Source organism: Protomyctophum bolini (assembly GCF_963924005.1).
Source record: "Protomyctophum bolini genome assembly, chromosome: 12".
NCBI classification, from domain to species: domain Eukaryota; kingdom Metazoa; phylum Chordata; class Actinopteri; order Myctophiformes; family Myctophidae; genus Protomyctophum; species Protomyctophum bolini.
In genome coordinates, this window is record NC_137873.1 from 10,400,089 (window position 1) to 10,415,505 (window position 15,417).

At 49.0% G+C, this 15,417-nt stretch overlaps 1 protein-coding gene across 4 annotated transcripts in view; it reads right to left on the reverse strand.

Annotated features, from left to right (window-relative positions):
- Positions 1–15,124, reverse strand: part of cadm3 (cell adhesion molecule 3) — a 139,082-nt gene extending 123,958 nt beyond the window's left edge. For 3 of the 4 annotated variants that reach the window (XM_080777426.1, XM_080777423.1, XM_080777425.1), the window contains exons 1-2: positions 14,854–15,124; positions 12,622–12,791 (exon numbers count right to left, since the gene is read on the reverse strand). In XM_080777426.1, the coding sequence (XP_080633552.1) occupies positions 12,622–12,718 (97 nt within the window). In that variant the 5' untranslated portion in view covers positions 12,719–12,791; positions 14,854–15,124. Of the gene's footprint in view, positions 1–12,621; positions 12,792–13,541; positions 13,589–14,853 lie in introns of those variants that run through there. The other variant, XM_080777424.1, reaches the window with a different exon arrangement.
- Between the last annotated feature and the right edge of the window lie 293 nt (positions 15,125–15,417).

Here is a 15,417-nt window from a genome sequence, read left to right on the forward strand (position 1 = left end):
TGATACTAGGATAGGAGAGAAGGTCTAATCATTGATACTAGGATAGGAGAGAAGGTCTAATCATTGATACTAGGATAGGAGAGAAGGTCTAATCATAAAGGCTGTTTTACACTGAGCTGCCCGAGGGTGTTGTGCACCGATAATAGCGATTCACAAGCTCACAACGAGTCACGATGCGACGACACGTTATGAGCCGAGTTATCTTTGATCACTTCAGTGCAGCCAACAGTATGAATCAGGCTTAATTAGCGAGCAGCAGGGTTCCTGGTGGCGTGCAGTGACCGCCATCTTTGGATGCAAATGTCACCTTCAGGTTAAAAATGTATCCTATGCCTCCCCTTCAAGTGGAGCTGACTGCTTGCCAACATCATTTAATAAATAACAGTGGTGGAAAAGGTACCGTACTGTATGTTTTAAGTGAAGGTATCAATACTTCAATGTAGTAAGCAAAAGTCTGGAATTCTAAGTACAAACGTGTTTGGCATCAGATCTAATGGGGCTTGTAGATCGGCTAGATTCAAATAGCCTAAACGTATACAGTAGGGCTTAAGTGGATAATGTAATGTTTTGAAATAACATCTACAGTACAAAGAAACTAAAGTTTTCAAATAAACGTAGTGGAGTAAAAGTACAATGTTTGGATCGGAGATGTAATGGAGTAGAAGTAAAAGTATTGGAAATACCTGTAGTAAAGCACAAATACCTCAAAATTTCTACTTAAGTACAGTACTGAATGTATATGCATTGACTTACTTCCCACCACTGATAAATAAAGTGCATTATGAAGCAATGTGGACACGTGAAGCAGAACAGAATTAAGAGCCTAACAGTCCCAGTAGCAGCCCTCAGAGTCTCTTTAGGGTTCGCTCAGTAATCCATCTCTATCCACACTGTACACCCGAGGCATTCGCTACGGCACATTTTGCATGTATGTAGAACGTGTCCTCTGTTTACTCCCCTTAACTGTCAAGAGCAATGGGTTATTAATGTGGCGCCCGGGGAGCAGTTAAGGGTGTTGCTCAGGGACACCTCGACACACGGGTGACCTTCCCGTTCCCCGGTGGCCTGTCTACCCATTCAGCTACGACCGCCACACCGCCTAATGGTGACATTTTGGGCTGACGGTGACAGTAGAGGAAAAGGAAAAGGTCACTGGGTCAACTCGAACGGTTCGGGCCCATCCTCCTGGGAGCATGAAATCTGCTCAGCAGGTTTGAGGGCAATCCGGCCGTTGGACTTGCGAGATATCGTGTGTTTAAGTGGACATTATAGTCTATTTGTGAGACTAGACTAGAGAGCACGAAGGTGCAGATCAAATTCCACGGCAATCCAGCCAGTGGTTTACGAGATATCGTGCTTGGGTCTGAATCAGGTCGATGGACAGACCCACTGACCCACTGATTATACATCACTGTTGTCAGGCAGAAACTCTTATCTCTGCATTTCAACTTTTCTTGTGTGTGTGTGTGTGTGTGTGTGTGTGTGTGTGTGTGTGTGTGTGTGTGTGTGTGTGAGACGCTGTTACTTGTACCCCTGAAGGGTGTGTGGGTATTTGTCCGGGATTTACTAATTGCACTCTGTACAGCACCTTGTAAATATTTGTGTCCTGGTGTCCTTGTATTGTATCTCTTATGTGGACATAAATAAATGATTAAAATGAGAGAGTGTGTGTGTGTGTGTGTGTGTGTGTGTGTGTGTGTGTGTGTGTGTGTGTGTGTGTGTGTGTCACACAAAAGTAGCTGATCTGTGTTTTGAGCTTGTATAGATCTGATATTTGTTTCATTTGAACCCTGAAAGGTTTTGGACATATGAGGTTTCCACCGGACAGCTATAGGAGACGGTTTTAATAAAACACAGTGGAGTGTGAGTGTCACCACGCTGTGAATCCTCAACAACAACCACCACAAACACACAACCCCGCCGGGTGCCTCGGCACCGGGCAGGACAGGACGGATCGAAGCGGCTAGCTGTACAGCACAGCATGCCATCGACAGCAAGCACTCGAAGAGTGTGACGCCTGTATATGTCACAACAGAAAGACACTGTAAGAATACAAGACAAAATGGCAGCGTGAGTTCGTTGATTGGAAGAAGTGGAGCTCTCTCAGCCCCCCAGCCACCACCACCACCTCCAGTCCTCCACCCAAATCAACTCTCATGCACCGTCGAGTCGGGGGAGCCCTCGCTCGCCACTCAGACTCAATCAATACTAACATTGTGCTGTACAGCAACGCTCTTAAATCACACCCCACCCCCAAAATCAGCAGAGTTCACACAGAACAGCTCAACCCCCCCCCCCCCTCCTCCCCAAAGTGGAGAGGCCTCCGCATGCTTATTCCTCTTGCGCTCATCATCCAACATTCATCCAGAATGGCAGCAGATTAGTGACACCGCCCCTCACATGCAAACACAAACCCTCGCAGCAATCAATTAAACCATTCTGACCTGAGATCAGATTCATACGAGGTTTCCACTGGACAACACATTGGTCTGATTAACCCATTCTGACCTGAGATCAGATTCTAAAAATGTCAGTCGTTCTTCGATTTTTCAAAAATAGCAGACCTACAAGTTCGTAGCGCGCCACTCGGTGGCGCGCTATGAGCTTGTAGATCTGCTATTTTTCAATAGCTAAAGCATAACATGATGCCAACACCAAAATAGGTTCCCGTTCAGAATGGGTTAAATTGCCCGCCAGAGAATTCCAGTGGATTATGGGAGGACTTTTGGAGAGGGGGTGGTGGTGGGTAGGTGGGGCGGGGGAGGGGGTGTAATCGTATGTGTGTGTGTGGGGGGGGGTTCAAACCGAAAGCTGAGGCGTCATAACATGTAAGCGCACTTGAGCTGGGAGAACGAGGAAGATTGATTGGTTTCAAGGTTTTCCAAGCTGCCGTTGTTGTGGCTTGTTGTTATTCGTTAAGCGTTCTTGTTTTACTCTGGGACTGTTTAAAAGTTAACAACTCACCAAACACCCCTACAAGTGCACGCTTAGCCAACACACTCCTTATTGCGACTCGTTGAGTGTTCTCGCATTGCCGATCTGCCTCCAAGCACCTGAGAAGATGCTGAAAGAGAGACGGCACTTCAGTCTCTCTCTCAAGAGCCGTCCTCCTTTCCCTCTCCTTCTCCTCCCCCTCCTCCCCCTCTCTCCCTTCCCTTCCGGAATGCCATTTGCTGTTATTATGATGCTATAGCGAGGGAGGAAGGGGAGGGAGGGAAGGAGATTGATCGGTCCTGATGTAATCTGACCATCGACTCAGTGGGCCTTGGGTGTGCGAGATCCGACGCGGATTGATGAGGTCTAATGGGGGGTCGCTTGTTAAGGTAGCCAGTCGGCACACGGCGCAGCACCACCGCCGCCTTCCCCCCTGCCACCTTGGAGATCCTATATGATACGGCCCTGCAGTGCCTCGCTCTGCATTCTAATTCGGCTTAATTTAGATATATCAACACTTTTTTTTCTTGTCCCCGTTACCCGTGTCTCTGCACGAGTCGCGCCTCACGCGTCGTTTACGTATGTGTCATGTTTCCGCACATCAGAGGGGGAGAAGATTATGTGAAGATAGCACAGCAGAGCGGACGCGTGCCGTGCGCGCGGTATGCCAAACTCCTCTCCCCGGGAGCCTATATCTACTATAGCACTTGCTGCTGGAGCTATTTTTTCTTTTCCTTGGGAATGTTTTTTAATCAATCAGACAGCGATGGCACCTTAATTAGTCGGCATGATGAAAAAGAGAAATAATTAGTTTTCTGCCAGATGTGAATGTGTTGCAGGGTAATGGCAGCCAATCAAGCTCTAATTTGTAATCGCTAAATCTGATCTGGATGAGACGGAATGCTTAAAGAGTCGTAGAGGAACAAACAATTGGAGACAGATGTCGTGACGCGTCACGTGGCCAACACATGAACCCTAAATAGCGTCCACATTCTAGGTATGCCATAACAATAAGACAAACATTCTGCGGGGATAGCCGCCCTGTGAGCTCACAGGACAGACGGTATACTACAGTAGTAAGGTTTATATTAAGTACAGTACAGTATGTGGGGCACAGTAAGAAGGGGGCCAGTGGGGGTCTGGACTAGATGTGTTATTGGATCAGAAGGCGTCACTGTCGTCCTCATTGTCCTGGCTGTAGGACATAACCTTTAATGTGAGGCTTTAAAAGACAAAAGCCAAAGCAACAGCTCGCTAATTAATTGGCACGATCAGCCTAGAGACGAACTAATTGGGCTCCTCCCCAGGTGTTTTTTGTCTTCTTCTCTTTTTTTCCCCCCTCAATGTAACCGTAGAAAAATAATGAGAGGAGAAGAGAGCCTGGCATGGAGAGGTGCACATTAACTGCAGCCTCACACCGGCGGACGAAACCCAACGTAACAATCGGTCCGAATTCCCCCTCCTCAATCAGTCCAGGTAGCCAGTGGCCGAAACTAATGGGAAAAGCACTGGAGCCCGAGGAAATAGCTGGGGCCGTCATTGGAAGAAAAAAGAACACTCGGTCAAGCCACTGTGTATGTGAGATTGTGCGTGTGTGCGTGCGTGCGTGCGTGCGTGCGTGTGTGCGTGTGAGCGTGCGAGCCAGGGGAGCCAAATTGGAAAAAAATTGCTTAGGCCCTCTTATTAATGTCACAGTGCATGGCTAGGCGGTAATTCCCTGCGGGGGCCCGTGTACCGCACCTTGTTAATGAGTCACTGCTTATCAGTCAGTCTTGTTAACAGGCAACACCCCCCCCCCCCTCCCCCTCCCCCCCACCAATTGTACGATATTGTACACTAGCAGTCCAAACAGCCCCCCCCCCCCCCACCATCACCCCACCCACACAGCAAGAATCAACAACAACACACGGCGGGCAATCGACAGGAAGTGAGGGAGCTTTTTTTTGTTGTTGCCAAAATCGGATTAAATGCCAATCCAGCGGGAAACACTGTAGCAGGGAACCCTTTTGGCTACCGAGGGCCACACACACAATTTAGCCAATGCCTTGGCGTAGCTCTCGGCTTGGGCATTCCTGAGGCTTCCAAATATGAACACAAGTTGTTTACATTTGTAAACCAAGCTGTATAATAGCTTCCTTAAGACATTTGGTATGCACACACACACACACACAAACACACACACGGGGAGAGAGAGAGAGAGAGAGAGAGACAGAGAGAGAACTCTCCCGGCTACAAATTGTTTGAGCTCCGTGTCTACAAGCTCACAACGGGTCTCAGCATGATGCATTGTGAGCTTGTAGATCGGCTATTTTGGCACTCGTCACCAGGACATGACTAAGTATAAATCACCCTTAACCCCCCCTCCCTTTAACCCTTATTCATTACTGGCCTCAGCTGGAAGCGTCCGGCCCCTTCATTGAACTGCCCTGGCCTCCGGTCAATGCATCGTGAGTAAATACACAGTCACACCGTTAGACATGTTCCTCCACGAGACAACACCACAACACCTCCCACACGACCCCGCCTCCATCCCCACTGAGAACGATCGGGGCCAGAGGCCAGGTGGCTGATGGGAAAAAAGGCAGCAAGTAGCAGCAGCTGTGTTGGCGTGCAGCGATGCCCTCGGTTATGCCGCCAAAGATGATAACTTAGATCTGCTATTTTCAGAAGGTTTTTACACATTTGAAAAAGTGAGACATGTGATAAAGTGAAGTGAGACATTCTGCATAATGAGTCCTTTTACTTTTGGTACTTTACGGACATTTTGATACCAATACCTTTGTACGTTTACTCAAAGTAAATTTAGAATTCCAGACATTTATTTCTGATTTTGCGGGGGCAGAAAGAGGTGTCCGTCCCTCTGTCCGTCCTCAGCACATGGCGGCCTGGCCTGGCCCGAGCCCTGAGGTAACTGGGTTAACGGCAACAGATCCAGGGCAAAAACGTGCCAGCCGGCCAATTGCGTGCCTAATCTGTGGCCCCCTGTGAGAGGCACTGCTACCATCGGGGCGAGGCGCATGGCTGCACATCCCAGCTGCGGAAATGGATATGTCAAATGGCGCGCAATTAGTCCACCCCCCGCCATATACACCCCCCCACCCCCCCCACTCTCCTCTCACTCTGCACTCTCTCTATGGACGTCCAGGGAAAGGAGGAGGAGGAACACATGCACCAATGAGAAAACAGTTAGCGTCGTCCTCTCATTTGACTTTGACATACTCCTGCGTAGGTACCAGGTAGCGCATGGTGGATGGTAGGGGGCGAGCGGGGGAGGGGAGGACGCAAGGACAGGACGGGGAGGAGGAGGAGGAGGGGGACGATGGCGTGCAGCATGGTTCCGCCTCGGGAGTTTGAGTGGTACTCGTGTGACACGTGCCGCCGTCGTCCGTTGCCGTCGTGAATGATAATCTCGCCCCCCCCCCATAATTCATAGGGGCATCTAAGGGGTCCTCTCTCTGTCCTAACTTAATTACCCTCTGAGAGAGACGGACGGAGAGGACGACAGAGGAGGAGGATGACGACAGAGGAGGACGACGACGGCAGAGGAGGAGAGGGACAGTCAGCAGTGTGTCAGTTCTTCTCCTCGGAGACAGACAGAGAGGAGAGAGGGACAGTCAGCAGTGTGTCAGTTCTTCTCCTCCGAGACGGACAGAGAGGACAACAGAGAGGGACAGTCAGCAGTGTGTCAGTTCTTCTCCTCCGAGACAGACAGAGAGGACAAGAAAGGGACAGTCAGCAGTGTGTCAGTTCTTCTCCTCCGAGACAGACAGAGAGGACAACAGAGAGGGACAGTCAGCAGTGTGTCAGTTCTTCTCCTCGGAGACAGACAGAGAGGACAACAGAGAGGGACAGTCAGCAGTGTGTCAGTTCTTCTCCTCCGAGATGGACAGAGAGGACAACATAGAGGGACAGTCAGCAGTGTGTCAGTTCTTCTCCTCCGAGACGGACAGAGAGGACAACAGAGAGGGACAGTCAGCAGTGTGTCAGTTCTTCTCCTCCGACACGGACAGAGAGGACAAGAGAGGGACAGTCAGCAGTGTGTCAGTTCTTCTCCTCCGAGACGGACAGAGAGGACAAGAGAGAGGGACAATCAGCAGTGTGTCAGTTCCAGGCGGCATGAATTCAAAGCCAAGCGGACAGACCTCGGCTGTTGTTCTCTGATGATGGCTCATCGACTGACTCTCTCTCTCTCTCTAAATCTCTCTCTCTCTTGCTCTCTCTCCCATCGATTTGCAGAGCTAATCTTTTTTTCCTCTCTGATACATAACATTGCATTATTTATGCTAAGTAGGCCTTTCTGCTCCCTCGGCCTTTTTAGAGCAGAGATCTCCATTATGAGGGCATTATCTCTCACTCTTGTGCGAAATAATAATGCGTGCGTGCACGTGTGCAAGTACAAAATGTGCAGCCGCGTGCACGCACACGCATGACTCTGGACAATCCATTTAACAGCTCCGCTGCTGTCACAACAACTAGTCTCTTCCCAACAGATGTGAGCCATCCTCATATTGCTATGGAGCCATATGCCACCAGTCAATTCACAGCACTTTCCTCCTCCATAACACTTGACTGACTTGTGCATGCATGTATGTACACTGTATGTAATGTACTGTGTGGTTTGCGCGGAAGGCCTTGCAGTATGGTTGCATCATGTGTGAAATCATACTGTCCTTGAACAATGTGCAAGCTATCAGAGCTATGTGAGAATTAATGTCTGCAAAGCCACAGTGTCTCTGCATCGGTGTGACCCAGACTCATTGAGACTCATTCCATCCTGGACACAGGTTGAGACTCATTCCATCCTGGACACAGGTTGAGACTCATTCCATCCTGGACACAGGTTGAGACTCATTCCATCCTGGACACAGGTTGAGACTCATTCCATCCTGGACACAGGTTGAGACTCATTCCAACCTGGACACAGGTTGAGACTCATTCTAACCTGGACACAGGTTGAGACTCATTCTAACCTGGACACAGGTTGAGACTCATTCCATCCTGGACACAGGTTGAGACTCATTCCATCCTGGACACAGGTTGAGACTCATTCCATCCTGGACACAGGTTGAGACTCATTCTAACCTGGACACAGGTTGAGACTCATTCTAACCTGGACACAGGTTGAGACTCATTCCATCCTGGACACAGGTTGAGACTCATTCCATCCTGGACACAGGTTGAGACTCATTCTAACCTGGACACAGGTTGAGACTCATTCTAACCTGGACACAGGTTAAGACTCATTCCATCCTGGACACAGGTTGAGACTCATTCCATCCTGGACACAGGTTGAGACTCAGTATTGATACTTTTACTTAAGTAAAGAGTGAGCTGTCAACTGAGCAGTGACCCTGGTTCAAACAATCTGCACCAACGTCACAAAGCAACCTGTTGCTCTTCAGTTAACCCAGTCAGTCTGCATGGAAGGCTGGAGGAGCCGTTAGCAGCCAGACGGGTGTTCTGATTGGTTAACAGGCTACCAGGTCAGACAGACCTTGAGCGTTCTTTCAAGATGTGTGACACGCTCGCTCGCTGTTCCTTTAACTTTGTCAAGTCAGCACTCTCACCCAGACACCCTGCACTCCTTTAAACTCTCCTCCCCGATTCCTGCGGTTTGACGCGTGGAATTCTTTTCCTTTTTTTTTCTTTTTCTTTTTTTCCCCCACATCTGAAAAACACTTGTCAACTTGTCCTGGACTTAATTACTCTCCTTGACTGACATGATAATGTAAAACAGAGCTTAGGTGAAACCAAAGCAAGAATTGGTCATGCATGGTCAGGCCCTCCCGCCAGGCGCGCCTTAATCAAATGTGACGCACATCTGAACGTGAGCCAAAATCGTTTTTGGCCCCCCCCAAATAACAAACGACCGCACGGATTTCGAGCGACGAGCTTCGCTGATGATGATGGGGGGGGCAGGAGGCCAGGAGGCAGGGTGGATTGATGATGGGGGGCAGGAGGGCTTGGAGGTAGGGTGGATTAGTGTTATCCCCAATTTCAGCAGAGGAACAGTGATTGATGGCTCACCGTCGCCGATGCCATTATTGTAATCAAGTGCCATGATGCACAGAATGTACATTGCATCCCTGATCCCCGAGAAACACTCAAGGCCTTTAGAACAAGACACCTTTTCCATTCATTTAGCAGTCACCTCGGCTCGACGTTGACATTTCTGTCAACTTTGTCACTGAGCTGGCTCCAGCGTATAGCAAGCAACCTTTCAGGCTTCCGTAGACGCACACTGCCCCTCCGTTGTGGAAAGTTTCAGACATAAAAACCATTACCCCAAATTCCATTCCTCAGAATAACATGTATTTTAGACCAATAGCTCATTATTGATGTTCCACTCTGATATCTTGTCAGAGCAACAAAAGACAAACCTGACCCATACCAATGTGCGTATAAGCAGGATACAGAACATGCCATTGCCATTATGGTTCATAAACATGAAGACAATCCCAACAGCTATGCAAGAGCCCCTTTTCTAAGACTTCCCATCGGCTCTCAGCACAATACAAGCAGACCTTTTCATTGTCTCCAGCAGGGATTGAATCCATACTTGATTCATTGGTATGCTTAGTCTTTTCTCTCTAACGCCTGTCTTACTCTTAGTTGTGTGCCGCCACGTCGCAAACCAAAAAACAGCCGATCTACAAGCTCACAGCGTGTTGCGGCTGTGGCGTGTCGTAAGCTTGTAGATCGGCTTAATTGCGGTGTGTGACAGCGGTATAAATCACCCAGAACAGAATCTATATCGTAAAGGTGAGCACCGTCGTTTCATCTGCTATCATGACTGTGCGCGGGGTCCCCAGGGCTGCGTGAGCTCAGCTACGCTTTTCACTTTCTATAGCGATGATTGCCGTACAGATACAGCAGATCGATAACATTCTCAAGTATTCTGATGATACAGCTCTAACCCATTTAGACCCGAGGCCACGTCCGTGTCTCCTTATATAGCTTTTAACCACTTTGACCACTATTTAAAATTTTGGGAAAATAGCAGATCTACAAGCTCACACAAGCTTATAGATCTGCTATTTTCCAAAGATGGTGAAAATGTGGCTCAAATCTTTGAATATTATATTATTTCACGGTGACCCTTTTAACTCAAATATTTGCTTCTGCAGGTGGGTCCCCAGAACAACATGATGAGAACCACTGAATGATATAGAAACATAGGTTTTTCAGAAAACTTAGAAGACATTTGTAGAATCTGTTGTCAGGTCTTAATGGACTAAAGAACACAGAAGAGATTGTATTCGGTTCTCCATCTGACTCCAATAAAGTTCCTAGTGTTACCCGTAATGACAAAATCAAGCCAATATGTTCATATAAATCCTTGGGTGTACTCACTGTACTGTAATGACAGACCATCTGTTATCCTGGAAGACCAAATTGAATTTGTCTGCATTGCTAAAAGGACAAAAACAAAGAATGTATTTTCTCTTCCCCCGCCTTAAGTCTTTTGGGGACAGTTTGTCAAATTTATCTTTTGTTTGTTTTTTACCTCTGTGATTATCTGGGTTCTACACTACTGTAATACCGCGTGTTTGTCCACTACTTTAAGGTCGAAACGGCTCCAACGACTGTAAATCTGCTCAAAGGTTGTTGGCCTTGAGAAACTCTTGAATAAGAATTCTCACCATCAAGCTGAAGAGGTACAGTACAAGCAATAAACCACTGGAGCCGAGTGTGAACCAGTGTTGTGGACTCTTTTCTTCTTCCCTTACAGTACAAGGTTCCAACATTTAACCACATGAACCCCAGCGTCCCTGTTCTGAGGTGAACATTCTGTCAACGTAGCTGATCAACAAGCTCACCATGTGTTGCATTGTGTTGTGACTTGTGACATTTATGCTATTTTCTGGAAATATATTTGGTGTAGAGGGAAAACTGGGGGGGGGGGGGGTTGCTAGTATAGAGCATTGGGGGACTCCGCTCAAGAAAGTATATGTATACATAGAACTACGGTAAGTATGTCTGTAGTGAAGTTAAATGTTTTCTCTGATGTTGAAACTGGAGCTTCTGTGATGCCAAAAAACATTTCAGACCTGATCTGACAATAAAGCTTCCTGGTCCTTATCGACCATGGTCAAATAGCACAGTCATCATCATCACCATCATCATCCTCATCATCATCTCAGTGCGGCGAGGCTGTTTATCATCAGCCCTCCATACTGACCACACCTCCTCTGTTTCCCTACACTCCACACTCCATATGCACCGGCACATAAATACAATTATGCATAATTCAACAGACAGTAAAAACAGCTGACGCGGTTAAAGTGAGTGCAAGTATAGTAATTGTAGTGCGTGTGTGAAGGACGTGCAGACACAATGTTCAGCACATGTGCCTGCCAATAGAGGCCACATGTTTGCACGTATACAATGCGCGTGTAAGTGCACACAGGTGTGTGTGTGTGTGTGTGTGTGTGTGTGTGTGTGCAGTGTTTCCAGCTCTATTCAAATGAAGAGAGAGATGTGCGCTGGGAGAGTGCATGCATTGCACACTCAGTGAATGAGCACAAGGGGACCTTTGAGAATGCAAATGCAAATGGAGAGAGAGTGAGAGAGTGAGAGAGAGAGAGAGAGAGAGAGAGAGAGAGAGAGAGAGAGAAGGATGTCGATTAGAAGCTTCCGCTCGTGTCGGATCATTTTACAGTTTTGTGAGCGACGCTCCGTGCAATTAAATCTCGACGGCAATGACGGAGGGAGCGAAAAGAAAATACACGGTGATCGGATTCTCGCGCGGCACACGGGCCCGATACCTGTGTCGATCAATTCCGCCCATAGATTTGCGGTCGATGGCGTGTGCGCTTTGCCCTCTAAAGGTCGTATTACTGGCCTGCCAGTCACTGGAGCGTTATGTAATGTGAAGAGCACATCATGGAGCACTAGATCTATGCTGGGCTGGAGGTGCTGCTGCTCACTCTCACACACACACACACACACACACACACACAGGATGATATGTACAGTATTACAAAGTGCTTCTCTCATCAAATCCTCTTTCAGCATCTGCTTTCCACACAGCCCAGGCCATTACAGGCCAGCGTGAGTGAGTGAGTGAGTGAGCCTGTGTATAAATTCTTTGAAATTTGAGAACTAAGTAATAATGATTAATGCTCAATTGCTGTGCTTCATGATTACAAAAATATGTACAAAGTGTGTGTGTGTGTGTGTGTGTGTGTGTGTGTGTGTGTGTGTGTGTGTGTGTGTGTGTGTGTGTGTGTGTGTGCTCAGCCGTATGTGTTTACAAGGAAAGGGAAATCTCTTGATGAATGCTACATTGCTGTTAAAGCTTATACGTGTATGTATGTATGTATGTATGTATGTATGTATGGTACCGCTGTGTCCACGACCACGTGGGAGGCAACACACATTCCACGGAAAAAACAACCAGATAAAAATTCCACTGAGCGGGGTCCACAGGGAGCATGGTGAGCCGGGTGGGGAGGGGAGGGAGAGGGAAGGTGCCCCATGTGCTTATTAACGGCTCCGTGGTTCCCTTGTCATAACACGGGAAACAACACAGGAAGAGAAAGAACAAGGATTCAAGGATTCAACAGATAAGGGGGCGCCAAGAGAGAATGAGAGAGGAGCCACGAGGTCAGGGGCCCAGGACGGAGAGAGAGAGAGAGAGAGAGAGAGAGAGAGATGAAGTGCTAGAAGAGAAGAGATGCTCACCGTCACCATAGACGAAGTTGCTGTGAACCGTGACAGCGAGCAGCACTGTCAACAAACCGACACTCCACAGCCCGGAGGGGATGGACGGGAACGCCATGGTCGCCGTCTGTAATAGTCTCACCGAAAACGTATAACCTCACGAGGGGCAGGGGGGGCCGCTGGAGCGTCACCTGTGTGAGGGAGGGGAGGGGAGGGGAGGGGAGGGAAGCACATGGAGATATACATAAAAAAAACAGTAAACACTTTTGATAAACTGTTAGGTGTTTGCCCTCTCTGGCCCGTTATACGTTGGCGTGTGTCTGGCCCACCCCGTTACTCACACGCTGCTCCCTCCGCGGGCCTTTTCATCGATCTGCTTGTGTGTCATAGCCGAGCGTATGGGTGGGGGAGGGGGGAGATGGGGGATGGGGGGGTTGTGCTGGTGACGCAGCGAGAGCAGCCAAAGGGCCATTATTACACTGAATTTATTCAACCCACTTTAACAAGACTGTGTGAGCGTGGAAAGGGGGGGGGGGCGGGGGGAAATGGGTGTATCCTGGAGCCGTAAGCAACAATTCATGGTAATTAGAAATAGCGCTGGGGAAAAAGAAAGAAAACATGGAAAAAAGAATGAGCATATATAGTGTGTTGAGAGACCGAGAGGGGGAGAGGAGAGGGAGACAGAGATGGAAAGAGACAGATAGAAACAGAAACAGAGAAAACAGCAGCTAGCGAGATGCACCTGTCGCCCGCTGAGAATACACCATGCGCCTTTCACACACAGGATTGTAGCTGTGTAGCAGAAACCGACGCACACACTTTGTCATTGTAATATACCAGCTAAAGCTCTCTCTCTCTCTCTCTCTCTCTCTCTCTCTCTCTCTTACTCACTCACTCACTCACACACACACACGCGCGCGCGCACACACACACGCACGCACTTATAAATAGCACAACACCGCTGTGATCCTGGCTCCCTCGTTGTGACCGGTCCGTGGACAGAGTGGACCGGGGGCTACTAGGCTAGTGGCGTGTGGACTGTGGAGAGCTTGCATGCCTGCGGGACGGGCGGGGCGGCGGGCGGATAGGGCGGGGACTCAGCCTAGGGGGGGTGGGGTTGTGTTTATTGTTGCTCCATCCAGCCCTTCCCTCCTCCCCGCCGACTGAGTGATGGCTGCAAATGAAAACAACACGCTGCCTGCCTGGCATAACGTCCCGGTCCCGGGGATCATAACCCCAACAGCACCCCTAGCTCTTATTTATGACAACTTAAGTGTGATGGTCGCCCATTACGTGGAGTGGAGCGCACAGCACGCACAATAATAACAGCCTGTATAGTAGTACCTGCACCACTGCGACGGAGCAGGGGAGCGCGGTCGGTCGGTCGCGGTTCTTTGGGTCAAACCGTGTCCTATAGGCTACTATAATACACCCCTCTCGTTTACACACAGCAGGAATTTAAGGAATGGATAAAGATACTTATAAATGCTACGCGCGCGCGTGTGTCTTTCTCTCACACTCTCACACACACACGCGCGCACACACACACACACACACACACACACACACACACACACACACACACACACACACACACACACACACACACACACACACACACACACACACACACACACACACACACACACACACACACACACACACACACACACACACACACACACACACACACACACACACACACACACACACACAGTTGTACACAGTATCTATTGCAGAACACACCACGGCCAATGGTGAGAGCCAAGCGGGCCGGGGAGGAGGGGAGAGGAACAGGCAGTCCAACAACAAAACGCACAATCGGACAGTGTATTGTGATAAAATACCCGGCTGTTGTAAACCGCGTCCTTCCCCGGCCGGGATGATGATGATGATGATGATGATGATGAGCAATAGGCGAATTATTTATCAGCAGCAGCACCTGCCTGCCCAGAGCCAGAGTGCGCACAGTCTCTCATGGACACGGTCTCTCTCTCTCTCTCTCTCTCTCTCTCTCTCTCTCTCTCTCTCTCTCTCTCTCTCTCACACACACACACACACACACACACACACACACACACACACACACACACACACAGTCACACACACATTCCAGGACACGCAAAACATCCCCACACTGACAGGTGTCTCCAATGCGCTGCGTGGACACCGGTAGTAGGCTCTCTACGGTCCCTGGACAGCAGCAAGCAATCACAGTCATCGCATACACCTGCTGGGCTCTCTCGGACGTACCGTTTTATTGTGCCTCTCCAAGAAGTCCGATTCCCGCACGGAGGGAGAACCCAGTCGGCGAATATTAAGCTCCCAAGCAGCTCTGGGTTCTTAGATGCGAACTGAAGCTGTCTGTCGTCCGGAGGTTTCTCTCTTACCAAAACCAAAACCTGCTTTTGTTGACTTTTTTCCCCCCTCTTATTTAATCCTCCTTCCCTTCCTCGGGATCCTTGTTTGTTTGTTTTGTTTTTTTCTTTAGCCTTTTCCTCTCTCTGTTTCTCTCTCTCTCTTTCTCCACGGCTACCGTTCACTGCAGCAAAAACAGTCTGTCTGAAAGAAGGGAGGGAGGGAGGGGGAGGGACAAGCCAGGGGAGGGAGGGGTAACGTGCGCGTGTGTATGCGTGTGTGTGTGTGGGGGGGGCGGAGGAGGAGGGTGCGTGGTGGATGGAGGGCGGGAGGGAGGGAGGAGGAGTGAGATTTTAATACGATTTGGCCCGTTGTAGCGTGGGGGATAAACAGGAGCAGAGCGGAAGCACTGTGCCAGAGAGGAGAGGACAGATAGGATGGTGATAGCGGTGTGTGATC